Below are 14,179 nucleotides of genomic sequence, written 5' to 3'. Positions count from 1 at the left end.
GCGTGGGGTCAGGGCGGCCGTCAATGGCCGCGGGCCGGACCCCGGGCTCCCGGGCCGTGGGCGGGGGGGGGGCACCTGCTTGGCCCGGCAGAGGGTCCCGCGGCGGTACATGTAGTCCTCCGAGTTGACGATGAACATCATCTTGTGGGTGCTGAGCTTGAAGCGGCAGTCCACGTTGCAGGCGCTCTCCACCCCGACCAGCCGCTTCCACGAGCTCTTGGCCTCGCCGCGCAGGGCGCGTGCCTGCTCACACTGCCACCTGCGGAACTTCTTGAGGTTCCTGGAGGCGAGACGATGTCTGCGGACTGGGAAATCCTCACGGCCGAAAACAGCCGTCGAGACGTCCGACTTCCCCGCGGTCGGAGAAATGCAGATGGAAGCCGCGACACCACCACCCCAGCCCTTCCACCAGCAGCATGGGAAACCCAGTCAGGCCCCGGTGCTGCCAGTGGCGGGAGGGGCCTCCCCGGGCCCGCGGGAAGGAAGCGCACCTGCGGGTCCTCTTACCTCTGCAGGAACACGGGCTTCAGGAGGAAGCCCTCGGTGGGCGAGTTGGACGCCCCCTCGGTCCCCACGTACTGCTCCACGTACCGAGCCAGGTGCTGTGGGGACAGAGGGAGACAGGCTTGTGTTTTCACCCGCACCCCCAAAGCATTAGGAGGATGGCGGCTAGAGAAGAGCGGATGCGTGACGGAAACCACCAGATGGTAGCTCTGGTTGGAGCACTCGTCAGAGCCGGAGTCCGACACTTCAAGCTTACGTGGACACATCCCTGCCGTGTATCGTCCTCTCTGTCCGTCATGTGATAAGCTCACACGGGGAACGGGGCCCTCGCACAGAGGAGAGCTGGGTCTGGGGAGCAGAACGACATCACAACACGCGCAGCAGGGCACGGCCAGGGAGGCACTGGGGATGAGCAGAAGGTGGGCCCCAGGTCTGGGATGGGCACGGCCTGCAGTGTCCGGGTGACCTTTCATCTGCTTGCCATCCTCTAAACACCAGACTCAAGCCTCACTAAACCACACTTGCTGGAAACTTCCTGTGTGGGAAGCCCAGAAATACAGGGAAGGATGCGGTGAGGGAGCCCCCCGCTGGCTGTGGTGGGGGCGCGGATGCGACCCTGTGAAGCCGGCTGGGGGCTTACAGAGACCAGGACCCCACGTACAATGTGCATCTCAGAGCACGGGCCAGGGAATTTCTCCATCTTGAAGTCAGGGACCTGGGCTTTATGCGCGGGGAGTGCAGGGTCACGCGCCACAGGGTCTCAAGGGACCCGCGGGCCCATGGCAGTGGTGGGAGGAGCCAGGAACGGGGTTGTGGGGGGAGGGTGGCCTGGCTGTCACATGGCCTCCTGCCCCGGGACACCCCCACTAGCCCCTGGTGGGGCATGTGCAGTTGCCATCCCCTCTCAGGCTTCCGAGGACAATGGTCACACTGCAAGCGAGGCTTCTCTGGGTGGACAATTTGCAGCCTATGCTTGGCCAGCATGGGCACAGGGCTTGTTGTGGGGGAGCCCCACAATGTGCCCGTGGCTGCCCCTGACCCCCATGGTGTGCTGAAGGCGCAGAGCACGGGACTGGGCTTCACCTGGACCTCCACGGGGTCCTCTGTCTGGGCCTCCTCGGTGTCTAGAAGCTCGATGGTCATGATCACCTGCCCTTTGCGCTGGAGAAACATCACCTGGGGAGGAGGGGGACGAGCAGCCTGAAGCCATGGGGCCGAGCTCAGAACGAGGTTGAAAGGTCAGCTACGACCGCCTTCCCCAGGCTCCGGGGGTCCAGTAAGAGGACTGCGTGGTGTCAGGCAGGCTGGCAGCCTCGTCAAGGCCCAGCCCCAGCCTGCCTCCCGCGCCCGAGCAAAGCCGCCGGTCCTCCCCCGCTGTGGGCGCCCTCCTCGCAGCCCCGGCCTCGTGTGGGGCAGGGCACAGCCCCCCTTACCTTGAAGCAGTTCTCGTCCGCCATGCAGCGCTCGGCCTTCCACTGGTAGCTGGTCTCCCTGGCGGCGCGGACGCAGCGGGAGGACAGGTTCCCCCCTGCGGCACCCCGCTTCTTCTCGTTCAGGTAGAGCTCCACCACCTTCAGACAGACGTCATCGCTCACGAGGTGGTGCAGCTGGGGCGGGGAGGGAAAGCCAGTGGGTGGCCGGCGTGCGCGCCCCCCGGGGAGGGGTGAGGCACAGCTGCCGCCCCGGGCACCTCGCCCGAGAAGGTGAGCCGAGTCCACGAGGCGGGCCTCAAGGCCAGGGTCCACGGGGCTGTGCTGGGCAGCCAGGCGCTGGGTGCAGACCGCACCAGACCCAATCAAAAACCAGCCCAGAGCACAGCAGACTGGACCGGACCAGCAGGCCCTGCCTGGGTGTGTGGAACGCAGAGAAAAATAGCGAAGGCTACGTGACAAACCGGGGATGGGATTATCTAACGGCGGTGCTGTGGCAAGTAATTTCCCGAGTATTCTGCTACAAACACAGTTAATTCTTGAACCTCCTACAAGCGTGCTTGAAATTCGCAGGTGTAGGAAGACAGGAGTAAGGGAAGCAGCTGGGCGGCGGGGTCAGGCCGAGCAGGCGGGAGTCGGCACCCCTGGGCACCAGCCGCGGCCCCGGACGGGCTCCTGCAAACTCCGGGCCTCGGGGCCTTCCCCGCGCTCTGCTTTGTTGAATAGATACAACGTGTGGCCACACGTAAATCTCACATGGTGCCGGGCACACAGCAAGATCCCAGTAAACACCAGCCACCGCTACGGAAAAGAAATGCTAATCAAACAGGGAACGTGAGGCAAAGAGCGCCCACAGGGCCCTGCAGGCTGCCAACAGCGGCACAGAGGGCCCGTGAGCATCAGCCTGCTGGAAAGCGGGGAGCTCGGGGGGCGGGGGGGGGGTCCTGGCCCTACCAGGGCTTCGGCTACCTTCATTTTTGTAACTCCTTTTCTTTTCTTAAAAAAGCGAGTACTACAGAAGACATCTGTCCATGTCCATCCCATCTTGATGGGATGAAGGGGAATTAATTTAAAAAAAACCAAAAACATTCATCAGAGTGTCCGATCTGGTCCAACCCTTTTGGGTGCTACAGACGAGGCCGCTGTCCCCAGAACGGGGGCCCGCCGGGGGCAGACTGGACGCCCAGCCCCAGGACGCATGCCCAGCCCCATAATGGCCAGAGAGCAGGTGGGTGCCTGCCCGGGGGGAGGGCTGAAAGGAGGCAGGGCCAGGGCTGTCCGGCAAGACCCACCGAGCAGCACGCTCAGCTTCGGGGCACGCTTCTGTGTGTGCCTGCCTCGATGAGAAGTTTGTGAAGTCTGAAAAGAAATGCCGCTTCTAGCAACTGTATTTGGGTGGGAGGGTGAGGACGCTACTCTTTCCTCAGCTTTTTTGCTTTATGGCGAATAGCCTTCCTGGATAAACAGGAAACCAAGTTGAACAATAACGACTTTGGTGGCCACTGAGCGGGACTTGCGTCCCAAAACCACATCTGCCTCATCGGGGGTTTTGCTGTTTATAATAATGTGCCTGATTCCCGTTCCTGATTTCCTCTTGCTGACACGCAGCTGGGGGGCGTTTTGCTATCCTCAGCGATGTGGATAACTGGCCAGTAGCCTCCCTCCAGGAGGAGCGGCCTACGGTTCCTCACGTGCCGCTACCCTCAAGAAAGGTGTGTCGAGGAGGAGTCAAATGAATCCTGTACAATTGCCAGAAGAGTGAATGAATCAATGTGGTCCAGCCACACGATGGTGGGAGAGTTGGCCAGAGAAAGCAACGCACTTCTGACACAGGCTAGACGTGGATGAACCCTGAGAACAGTATACTGAGCTCGAGAGAAGCCGGACACAAAGGCCACAGGCTGTATGATTCCATTTACACGACACATCCAGAACAGGCAAATCCCTAAGACGAAGGACAGATTGGTGGCTGCCCGGGGCTGGGGGAGGAGAATGCGGGGGTGATTGCTCATGGGGACGGGGGCTCCGCCAGGGCGACAGAAAGGTGCTGGAACTAGATACAGGTGGTGTCTGCATGACACTGTGAAAGCACTAAACGCCACTGAACTGTTCACTTGAAAATGGTGCATTTTGTGATACAGGAATTCTACTTCTATTGAAAGAACAGAAGAAAGGTGCTGACCCTGGGGCGGACCGCAGCATGGAACAAAGGGCGGCGGGGGGGGGGGGGGGGGGGCCCCNCTCTCCCGGAGGCGCTAGAGGCCTCCTGCCACCCTGCTCACCGCCTGGCCCAGGCCACTCCCCTGCCCACGCTCCCCTGCCCCGCGCTCACCTGCCTGGCGATGCTCTGCACCAGCTTGTCCATGGTGAAGCCCACGTAGGCGTGGATGGTGAACATCTCCCGCAGCGTGTCCTCGTACTGCGTGGGGTCGATGCTGCCCTCCAGCAGGCTCCGCACCATGTCCAGGAAGGCCGGGTAGTACTCCTCCAGCTCCACCTCACCTGAGGGGCGGGGACGGCGGTCACCCAGGGCCAGAGACATGCGTGGCCCGCAGCGGGGTGACTCCGAATCCCCGCAGCACGCTGCCCCCCCCACCACAGGCATCCTCAGGGCGGCCCAAGGCTCCGGGACGGTGGCCCCGGCCGGCCGGCGGAGGGGAGCACCCGTGCGTCCCCCCGGGGGCCCGGGCCTTACTCGGCTGCTTCAGCCGCAGCTCCATGGCGGGGTCGCTGCCCCTCTCGCGGCGGCCGTCGCACAGCAGCTTCTCCCTGTCCTTCTCGGCGCGGTGCTCCAGGAGCTGCTTCTGCGCCTGCCGGTAGATCCTGAGCAGGCGGGAGCACAGGGTCTGGTGCAGGCGCAGGAAGAAGTACCAGTTGTTGTTGGCGAAGAACAGGCTGTACACATCGTCCAGGGGCTTGTGCTGCTGGGGCGGCTGCTCAGAGGCCGGCGCCTCGCCCACGGCCCCCTTCTCCTCTGGGGGGCTGCTCTGCGGCCCGGGCGCCGGCTTCTTGCGGTCCCCGGGCTCGGCGCTCTGCCCCTGGGGGCTCCCCCGGCCCTCATCGGCGGAGTCCTCGGACGCCCCCAGCTCCAGCTGCTGGGAGAAGAAGAGGCTGGGCACAAACTGGTGCACCAGCTGGTGGATGGTGCCCTGGTCCTCCTTCTGGATGGCCGGCTGCCGCTTCACGTAGTAGCTGATGAGGGCGGCCGCGTCCTCCAGGATCTGCCTGTCCTCGTACACGAAGATGAGATGCGGCTCGCTGGAGGGGGCGCTACGGCCCTCGGAGTGCTGCTCCTGGTGCTGGGGGGACAGGGGGCCGTTAGGCAGAAAGAGACCAGCTGGGACAAGTCCAAGATGGGGGGGGGGGCTCAGAGCCAGAGGATCTAAAGGCATCACACTCTGGTCCGGGTGCAGCCCAGCACCTCCCACCTGCCCGGTCCCAGTCACCAGCCCACTCCAACCATTGTCCTCTCCAGGTCTGGAGTGATTTGACCTTATCAGAGGTATTCTTTTTTTTTTTTTTAAGGTTTTTTTAATTTTTTTTTTTTATTTGACAGAGAAAGCCAGCGAGAGAGGGAACACAAGCAGGGGGAGTGGGAGAGGAAGAAGCAGGCTCCCAGTGGAGAAGCCTGATGTGGGGCTCGATCCCAGAATGCTGGGATCACGCCCTGAGCCGAAGGCAGACGCTTAACGACTGTGCCACCCAGGCGCCCCTATCGGAGGTATTCTTTTTCGCAGGATTCTTTTGAGCTTTTTATCACTCAAGTCTATGGAGTCAAGTCAAGGAGTATGGTCAGCCATATCACAGCCCCCTAGGCCTTCCTGCACTGCTCATGACAGGACCCCAGGCCCTGGCATGTCATCCTACAGCTCCCCCCCACACCTGGCTTCTTTCAATGTTTCAGGGGTGCTGAGCTCCTTCCTGCTGTGTGCAGGACCTTTGCACGTGCCCCTCTGCTTTTTGGCCCTGGAAAACCACAGCTGCTCCTCAGTCTTTATCCAGCTCATGGCTGCTTCCTGCGAATGTACACGATCACATGCCCTCCAGACTGCCTTGAACTGCCTGCTGAGGTAAGGCCCGACAATGCTCTCTCCCAGGTGGCACTGATCCCCAGCCACTAGGCACGGAGGCCGACACATACCCTGGCTCTCAGAAAAGTGAGCGTGGATGCCGTCCCTGCAGGGGGAGGGCTCCTGGGGGCAGGGCTGGGTCTCCTTCATCTCCAGGTGACCAGCCCAGGGTACAGCACTGAGGGGGCTCCTCGAACAGCCATGGAAGGCATGACCGACGGAAAACAGGTGCAGTGCCAGGGCCTTGGCTTTCTGGGGTAGGCGACTCCTGTTTCTTTCCACCAGAGGTCGTGCTCCCTCAGGGACGTTGAATTCTGCCGCAGCCCCAGATCTCCTTCCCCCGCTGGCGGGGAGGCCTGAGAGCAGGTGTGCCTGGCTCCTGGCTCTGGCGTGACTTCCCTTCTCCTACAGCTTTTTGAGTCCCGATCTCATCTGTGCCACAAACACCCTCAAAAATCTTTTTAAGTGCTTTCCTTGGAGCCAGCTCCGGTGCATGGGATACAGAACTGTGCTCTGCTAACCCCCAACGGTGAGGGCAGACTTCCCTATGCACGAAGGGCTTGCACATGCAGAGCCCTCGAGGCTGGTGGGCTGACCTCTGGCCTCAAACAGTGCTGTTCCCCTTTCCCCTCAGCCCTCAGGGAAAGAGTGAAGGAACTCAGTAGTGACCGTGGTGGGCCTTACGGATCACCTCATCCATTCTTTCTGATGTTGTCCCACAGACACTGCTGGGGGGAGTGGGGGTGGCGCTCTCAAGCCTGGACCACCAACTCGAGGAGTCAAGTGAGGAAAGCAGACTAGCTGCAGGTGGGCCCTGTGGGGCCGACAGTTGCCCAGGGCAGGAAGGCAGGAGGGAAGGGGCTTCCCATCACAGGCTCTTGCAAGTGACTCACTCCCTGCACGTGTTTTTCGATACCTAAATCCTCGAAGTCTAGACCCAGCTCTGACTTAGTTCTGTGGTTCAGACCCCACGAGCCTGACTACGCCGAAGCTGGCAAGAAGGCCCAGGGCAGTGGCTAGAGGCAGAGGCCTAGAGCCCGGAGCCCTGGTCTCCTGCGACTAGCCTTGGCAAGTGGCCACCTCTCATGCCTCAGTTTCATCACTGCTAAAATAAGGTCTGTGACTAAGGGTCAGATGGAATGTTCCTTCTCAGGGTCTACCTGTGCCGGGCACACAGCTGGCAGCAGAGAAAGGAGAGCTGAAGTCACCTGAAGGACAGCGACTTACCCAGGGGTAAGTGGGAAGGAAGGAGGCAGGGGAGGGGAGAGCCCTTTTCTAGCCACAGCAGAGCCGCCACAATCCTCCCCCTGGACCCGCTGAGTGCCACAGAAACATCCCTTCCACCCCCACAGAGCCCTGCAAGAGGGATGCTAGGGAAACAGAGGCAGAGAGCTGGCAACCTGCAAGAGACTGGGAGAGCCAGAAGCAGAGCCAGGACCCCTTGCCCGCTCAGCCCTGGGCAGAGGGCCTCACCTCATCGTAGACACTCTCGATCTCATTGAGAAGGCTCTTGGAGCGAAGGGCCTTGGTGTCGTTCTGTTTGAAGTTTACAGCCTGATGGTCCAGGGACTTGAGATAGGCCTTCTCATACTGCTCCCGCCAGATCTTGTTGAAGCCCTGCTGGGCCTCCCGCCACTCCTCCTCCTTGGCCTTCAGCCTGCGGGGTCAGAGGGGCTCAGCATGGGGACAACCCTGGGGACCCGCCTGTCATCCCTGCTGCACGGGCAGCCTGTCATCCACCCACGGGCCCAGCCGAATGTCCCACACTTGGGGCAGCCAGCTCCTGGCCTGGGCCGCGGGTTCTGTGCTGAAGAAGAGGACGGGAGGGAGCAACGGTTCTGCAGAACCAACGTGGCTGGTTTTAGTTTCTCAAACATCGCTGCCCCAGCACCTCCTCCCTGCCCTGGCCCATGGCACTGACCACACTCTGGGTGGGTGCTGGATCAACCACCGGGCTCACTCTCGTGACTGCAAGCCCCACGAGAAGGGACTGTGTCAGCCTGGCTGGGCTCTGCAATCCCACGGCTGAGCACAGCACGTGGTCAAGGGCAGCCACTTCATTAATACCTGTTCACCAGCACAAAAAAGTTCCTAAAATGCACCACTAAGTAAATGGCAAGCTGTGCCACAGAACCATCCTGTCTGTGCTTTAAAATAGCTACATTTCATGTTTGGATATGATTACGTGCATGGTGGAAAGTTCCAGAAAGACGCAGACAGCTGTTCAGTTGTGTTTTTCTCTCGGTAGTAGAACGGGGTGGTGAAGAAAGACTGGAAGCCGCACTAAGCCAGCCCGAGGCCCCGGGGAACCCCCCGCTCCCCTTCACACTGGTGACAAACAGCACTAATGAGCTCCACGGGGACAGCCTGCGGCAGGCGGAGCAGCAAGAATCTGGAGGACACCTTTTCAGGACGACAGGGACAGCAGTGACGGGGTTTTTCTTGAGGCTCTCGATGATCTCTGGAGCCTTGTCGCCGTAGATGCGGTGGATGGCGCGGCGCTGGATCACCTCCGACGTGCCCCCCAGACAGTCGTCCAGCCGGAACTTCTCCTGGTCTTCAGGCGCCATCCGGGACAGCTTCTTCTGCACACTTTCCAACACGCGGATCGTGGCCAGGTTGGTCTCCAGGACGACATCTAACTATGGAAAGGAAGGCAGGGGCTGGCTGTCGGGGGGCAGCGGGGCCCCGGGGACCAGCTTGGGTTGGCAGAAGAGATGCGTGGACAGAACTGATTAACTTCTGTGTCTCTGGGCAGGGGGCGGGGATGATGGACGCCAGGCCACGGTGGCCCTGATGCGGCTCCAGGGGCCCAGAGCAAGCACGGTTGGTTAAGGGGCTGGGGTCCGACCCCGGCAATGGTGTGAGCCAGGCACCCACGAAACAAGACTCATGGGCTCCTCACCCCTGCACGAACATCCAGCGGCTAGAAGGGTGGCCCCATCTGAGGAGGGAAACAGGCCCCGGGCTGGCCCACTTCGTGGGCATCAACGGCAATAAAAAAAGAGTGCTCTCAGGGCACGTGCTGATGGGGAGCCAATCCCCAAAGGGAATGCACTGTGACTCCACTTACGACAGAATGACAGAGCTGGAGGACGGAGTGGCTGCCAGGGGTCAGGCACGAGGTGCGGTGGGGAGGGAGGCGGGGAGGGCCATCAAGGGCAGCACGAGGGATCCCGGGAGTGGGGGAGCAGTGGAGTATCTTAGTGGTGGTGGAAAATACCTGGGCGCACACGTGTACCCACACACACAAACACAAGTTCAACTGTGGAGATGTGAATAAGATCTCAGGGTGTGTCAATGGCAACCTCCTGGCTGGGACACTGTGCCCACAACTTTACAAGCTGTGACCACTGGGACAAGGGTCCCCGGGATCACTTGCTGCATGTAAATATACAACGATCTCAATAAGACTTGAGGAGGGTGGGAGGGTAGAGAGGATCAGGATACGCGCCCCCGGGGCGGGGGGCGGGCGGTGGAGAGGGAGAAGGACAGACTAAAGTAGAGAAGCAGGGACAGGCTTGCCCCCCACGGCCCCCTGATCCCAGCAACACCAGCACACACACCTCGAAACGCTCGTCCTCACAGCGGTGCAGCTGCTCTTCGTAGGGCGTCTTCTTGGAGCTGACGAAAGTGGAGTCCTCTGACCAGGAGGGGAAGGAGACCCAGGTGTCGTTCAGCACCTGCACCGGGAGGAAACGCTGTGACCAGTGCGGTAGGCCTCGGTGGCCAGGACCGTTTACTGTGCCGTCCAGCATAAACGATACAGAGACAAGCAATATAATCTGAATTTCATAGGAAAGTACCTTCTCATACAGATGGCAACCTTAATTTTAAAGTGGTTTTAAGAGAAAACAGGACTGTGGTCAAGTAAACAAACTGTACTATTTCGGGGGTTGGCAAACGTTCTCTGTAAAGGGCCAGAGAACAAATATTCTAGGTTTTGCGGGCCAGCCCGTCCGTCAGGATGACTCGACTCTGCCTCTGTCCTGGCAGAGCAGCCACAGGCGCTACGTAAATGAATGCGCACGTCTATGTGCCGATAAACTTTATTTACAAACGCAAGCACAGGGCCGGATTTTAGTTTGCTGACCCCTGGACTAGATATCCTGAAATCCAGCAAGCACTCCTGAATTCTGGAAAGAGTAACAGCCTGTCTACTAACCTGAAAAAAGTATTTGATGGTCGGGCTAAACCGAAACATACCCAGGGCAGGGAACCTGGGACAGAGCAGGGTCCTGGCAGAAATACACGTAAATCTAAATGGAGGAATATGCCAAAGCCGACGCCAATGCCATGTGCTCTGCGGTTTACCAAAGCTGCCGGCAGGGTAAGGAACCATCGTCTCAGCTCAGGCATTTTGTCTGGCCACATCCCAGCACCATCTATCATTCAATATTTAGGGGGGTCGATGCTCAGTTCTTTCATGTAAACCATGGGGATGATGGGTGTTTGTGCAGCGTGGGGGGTGACGCATCACGTAAGCCGACACGAGCCACCAGGGAGCACTACCTCTTTGCAGATGGCCGTCCTCCCACTGCACTTGGGCTGCTGGTAGGTTTTGGGGAGCGCTCGGTAGCTGGATCCAATGCGCTTGCAAGACGCGTAGTCGATTTCCCGGCTTATTCCGTCCCCGGATCGGTCGCTCATGGGCGGGGCGAATGACAGCTCTTTCACCCCCAGGAAGGACTTGAACTGTGCAAACAGTTCTGGAAATTTCCTTCAGAAATAAAGACAAACAGTAAGTTGGCTTCCATGGGGCTTTCTGGGAGGGACCTAGCAATTTTAGAATGGCTTCCTGTAGACGCCTGCTAATAGTGGTTAGAGAGGAGGGGCGAGAGGTGGAACCAAGCATCAGGATGTATGTAATGTCCTCAAATGTGTGAATCAATCTGCCTCCCGCCCCTCTGTCATCAGCCAGGTCCCAACACTAACAGGAAAGCCTTGAAACATGCTGGAATAGACAATTCAGACTGGCAGAAGCTGGGGTTAGTGATGTTCTTTAACTGGAAAAGGCCGGGCAGCAGGCTGGGGCTTGGTAAACTACTGGCAACCTGTCCACGCCTGTCATTGCAAATAAAGTTTTATCGGTACACCATTGTGTCCATTTGCTTAGTACTGCCTGTGGCTGCTTTTGCACCACAATACCAGAGTTCAGTAGTACTGCTCCTTGGCCCTTGACAGATAAAGTCCACCAACTCTTGTTCCAGAGTCTTCTTACCTGAGATCCTTTCCCAGGAAAACCCTCCACAGACATGATCACGCAAGTCATGATGTAACGGTCAAGCAATGGGAAGGTTTTAATACAACTGGCCCCCAATGTCACCTGAATTTGTGATTAAATGAGTATCAAACCCTACCGGGGGCACCTAGCTGGCTCAGTTGGTGGAGCATGCACGCGGCTCTTGATTTTGGGGTTATGAGTTCAAGCCCCACACTGGGTGTAGAGACTAATTAAAACAATCTTAAAAAAAAAAAATCCTACCGCAAGGACGCAGTTACTCTAACACTTGGCACGGCGATCCTGCCTCCCGCAGCTCCCTTTGTGAACCACACACTCCCCTCCTGACATGGCCGTCCATTGAGCCCTGCTGTAGGGACCCCATGCCAACTCCGCTCACAAGGAAAACCCACGAGCAAACAGAAACGCGGAGAGGGAAGACATCAACAAAACCCGTGCAAAGGACATCTAACGTTGCAGCTGTGATAAATGCCAACGTGAAAGCTCTCTGAAGGGGGAACTGTCACTCCGACACAGCCCACACCAGGCCCGACTCCCGTTGTGCCGTCAGCAGGTGGCAGATCTCTGGGCCCCCGTGCCTGGCTGCCCCTGGGCGTGCAAACCTAGACCCAGGCTCACACCACGAGGGAGGCCTCGTGGAGGTGATCGCTAGCCCAGCCAGACGTGACAGCAAGGTGAGCGAGCACAGCCCGTTGTAGTTCTTCGCTGCACACCCCCACGGGCCTCCCCCAATGCCGCTCTCCGCACGTGGAACTGGGAACAGCGGACCCCCACCCGACACTGCCCACCTGCTCAGCACCTCCAATTTCGAGCTCCTTTATTCTTCTCCCTTAATCCCACCCCCCCACCCCGACAACAATGGCAGGAGGTAGGTTTGGCCATTTTGCAAACAAAGAAAGTCTCGTGCTCTGGTAGGTGGCAGGGTCCCAATTTGGACTTGGGGCTGGTGACGCACCCAACTAGGCAGCCTGCCCGGCACAGCCCTACACAGGCCCCTCACCCGCCACAGCACTTCATCTTTCCAGTAACAGCACCCCCTCCCCAGCTGGGACCCAGAGCCAGAGCACTGGATTCTGAGCTCCGAGACACACTGCTGCGGGAGTGAGCGTGCAATCCAAGTCCGTAGAAAAAAACCAGCCACGCTTTAGCCGAGGGTGTATAACAGCACCATCCCACTCTGGGCCAGGGATCTTCAGCAGCCTGGGAAAGCGAACCCAAGTGAAAAGGTCACCCTGACATGTGCACCCTCTCAGGACCTCAGGAAGCACTGCCTGACGACCCTAACTTGACCTCCGAGTATCCCAACCTATGGAGCGTGACCTTAGCACTGACTATAGAGACTGGAGACAGACGTCCTTCGTTACGGGCCCTGCGGAGAAAACCCTGATTCGTACAAGTGAGGGAACAGTGCGCAGTCGCCACCAACGATCATGTTGACTCACAACTCACACGGAAACACACCCAAGAAGTACCAAATTAAAAAAAAAAGGATGCTGCAGCCCAGCCTGACAGCACCGTGTCCCGAGGGCAGAGGAGGGGCGAAGGGCCAGCTGCTTCTAGGCGGGGCCACCCTAGACCCACCCATCACCACAGCAAAGCTCTCTGAGGAAAGGGAGACGTATTCACTCTGGGCCTCTGCCTCCTCATCTTTAAAATACTAAAACGGGGGCGCCTGGGTAGCACGGTTCGTCCGGCATCGGACTCTTGGTTTCGGCTCGGACTGTGATCTCGGGGTCAGGGGATGGAGCCCTGTGTCGGGCTCCACGCTCAGCGGGGAGTCTGCTTGAGTCTCTCTCCCTCTCCCTCTGGCCCTCCCACTCAGGCTCTCTCTTTAAAATAAATACATCTTTAAAAAAATAAAAAATATATTGAAACACATCAAATGTGTCTATGAGCCCGTAGGATGCTTTAAAAAAAGGAAAGAAAAAAGGAATTGGTCCCTAATTGGTCCTGATAGAACAGGAATATGACTCACCACCCAACCATTGTGATAAAGGAAGAAATCAAGCATCTACCCTGGGCCGCCAAAAGGTGAATAATACTGTTGAGGTTCTCTCTTTTGCACCCCCAGTGCACGCATAAATCCGTGAATGAACCACAGAACGTGGACGCCACTGACTCCTGGTGGACAGAGGGACGTGGAGGATGGGACTGCAGGTGCGGGGCTGCCACCACAGAAACGGCAGGGAGTCAAGTGGGAGGGAGAGACTCCCAGATGTGTCCTAAAACGAAACCCAGACGAGGAGGCAGGAGTGAGCCATGAGCTTGACAGGACCCGCACCACCCTTAGTGTAGGGAGGCGCTTGCTCCCAGGTGATCCGTTTGGGGGAGCATGATGGGATGGCACAGGGAGGGGCTCCGGGGGACCGGCGAAGGTCCGTGTGTTACTTGGGTGGTGGGCACAAGGGGCTTTGCCTAAAATGACTCATCAAGTCACCCATCATGCGGTTTCCTGGATCTGTGCTTTATTTAATATTTAAAAAGAAAAGTTAAGAAACTTTTTCAAATTAACAGTAAAGGGCTCAGGAAGCCGCTGTCCCTGGGGAGGACTTGAGGGCCAGCTAAGCTGCTACAGTCATTGTATAATGTGCGCTCGCCACGTTCCAGACGCCGGTCCACAGATCGTACATGTACGGCCCCCGTGGAGTGCTCTGAAACCGCGCGTGCTGCCTCTAGACATCCCGTTTCATCACAGGAACACGGAGACTCAGACTGTCTACGGAACTCGCCCGACGCGACAGAGCTGGCGAGCAGGGGTTGATGCTGGGCCGGTGCACTCCGCTCCTAAAGTGCCCCGGGCACGAGCCTTCACCTCCTAGAAAACCTCTGCCCTCCCGGCGGCCGCCCAGCCCGCAGGGTCTGCCCCACTCGGCAGCCTGTGCTGGAAGCGGCCCGCTGGCCCCGTGAACGGAGCTTCTCTCTGGCCAGCAGGG

At 58.8% G+C, this 14,179-nt stretch overlaps 1 protein-coding gene across 1 annotated transcript in view; it reads right to left on the bottom strand.

The window, feature by feature from the left end:
* SIN3B (SIN3 transcription regulator family member B) overlaps positions 1 to 14,179 on the bottom strand; it is a 35,587-nt gene that overhangs the window by 1,881 nt on the left and 19,527 nt on the right. The window contains exons 8-17 of the mRNA XM_034657997.1: positions 10,517 to 10,724; positions 9,571 to 9,687; positions 8,408 to 8,646; positions 7,478 to 7,661; positions 4,630 to 5,233; positions 4,267 to 4,436; positions 1,938 to 2,111; positions 1,588 to 1,680; positions 508 to 602; positions 1 to 280 (exon numbers count right to left, since the gene is read on the bottom strand). The exon at positions 1 to 280 is cut by the window's left edge and continues 1,881 nt beyond it. Of these exons, the coding sequence (XP_034513888.1) occupies positions 1 to 280; positions 508 to 602; positions 1,588 to 1,680; positions 1,938 to 2,111; positions 4,267 to 4,436; positions 4,630 to 5,233; positions 7,478 to 7,661; positions 8,408 to 8,646; positions 9,571 to 9,687; positions 10,517 to 10,724 (2,164 nt within the window). The remainder of the gene's footprint in view (positions 281 to 507; positions 603 to 1,587; positions 1,681 to 1,937; positions 2,112 to 4,266; positions 4,437 to 4,629; positions 5,234 to 7,477; positions 7,662 to 8,407; positions 8,647 to 9,570; positions 9,688 to 10,516; positions 10,725 to 14,179) is intronic.

This window comes from Ailuropoda melanoleuca, chromosome 4 (genome assembly GCF_002007445.2).
Source record: "Ailuropoda melanoleuca isolate Jingjing chromosome 4, ASM200744v2, whole genome shotgun sequence".
Taxonomy (NCBI): domain Eukaryota; kingdom Metazoa; phylum Chordata; class Mammalia; order Carnivora; family Ursidae; genus Ailuropoda; species Ailuropoda melanoleuca.
Note: the sequence above shows the minus strand (reverse complement) of the source record. Positions and strands in the feature narration are given on the sequence as shown.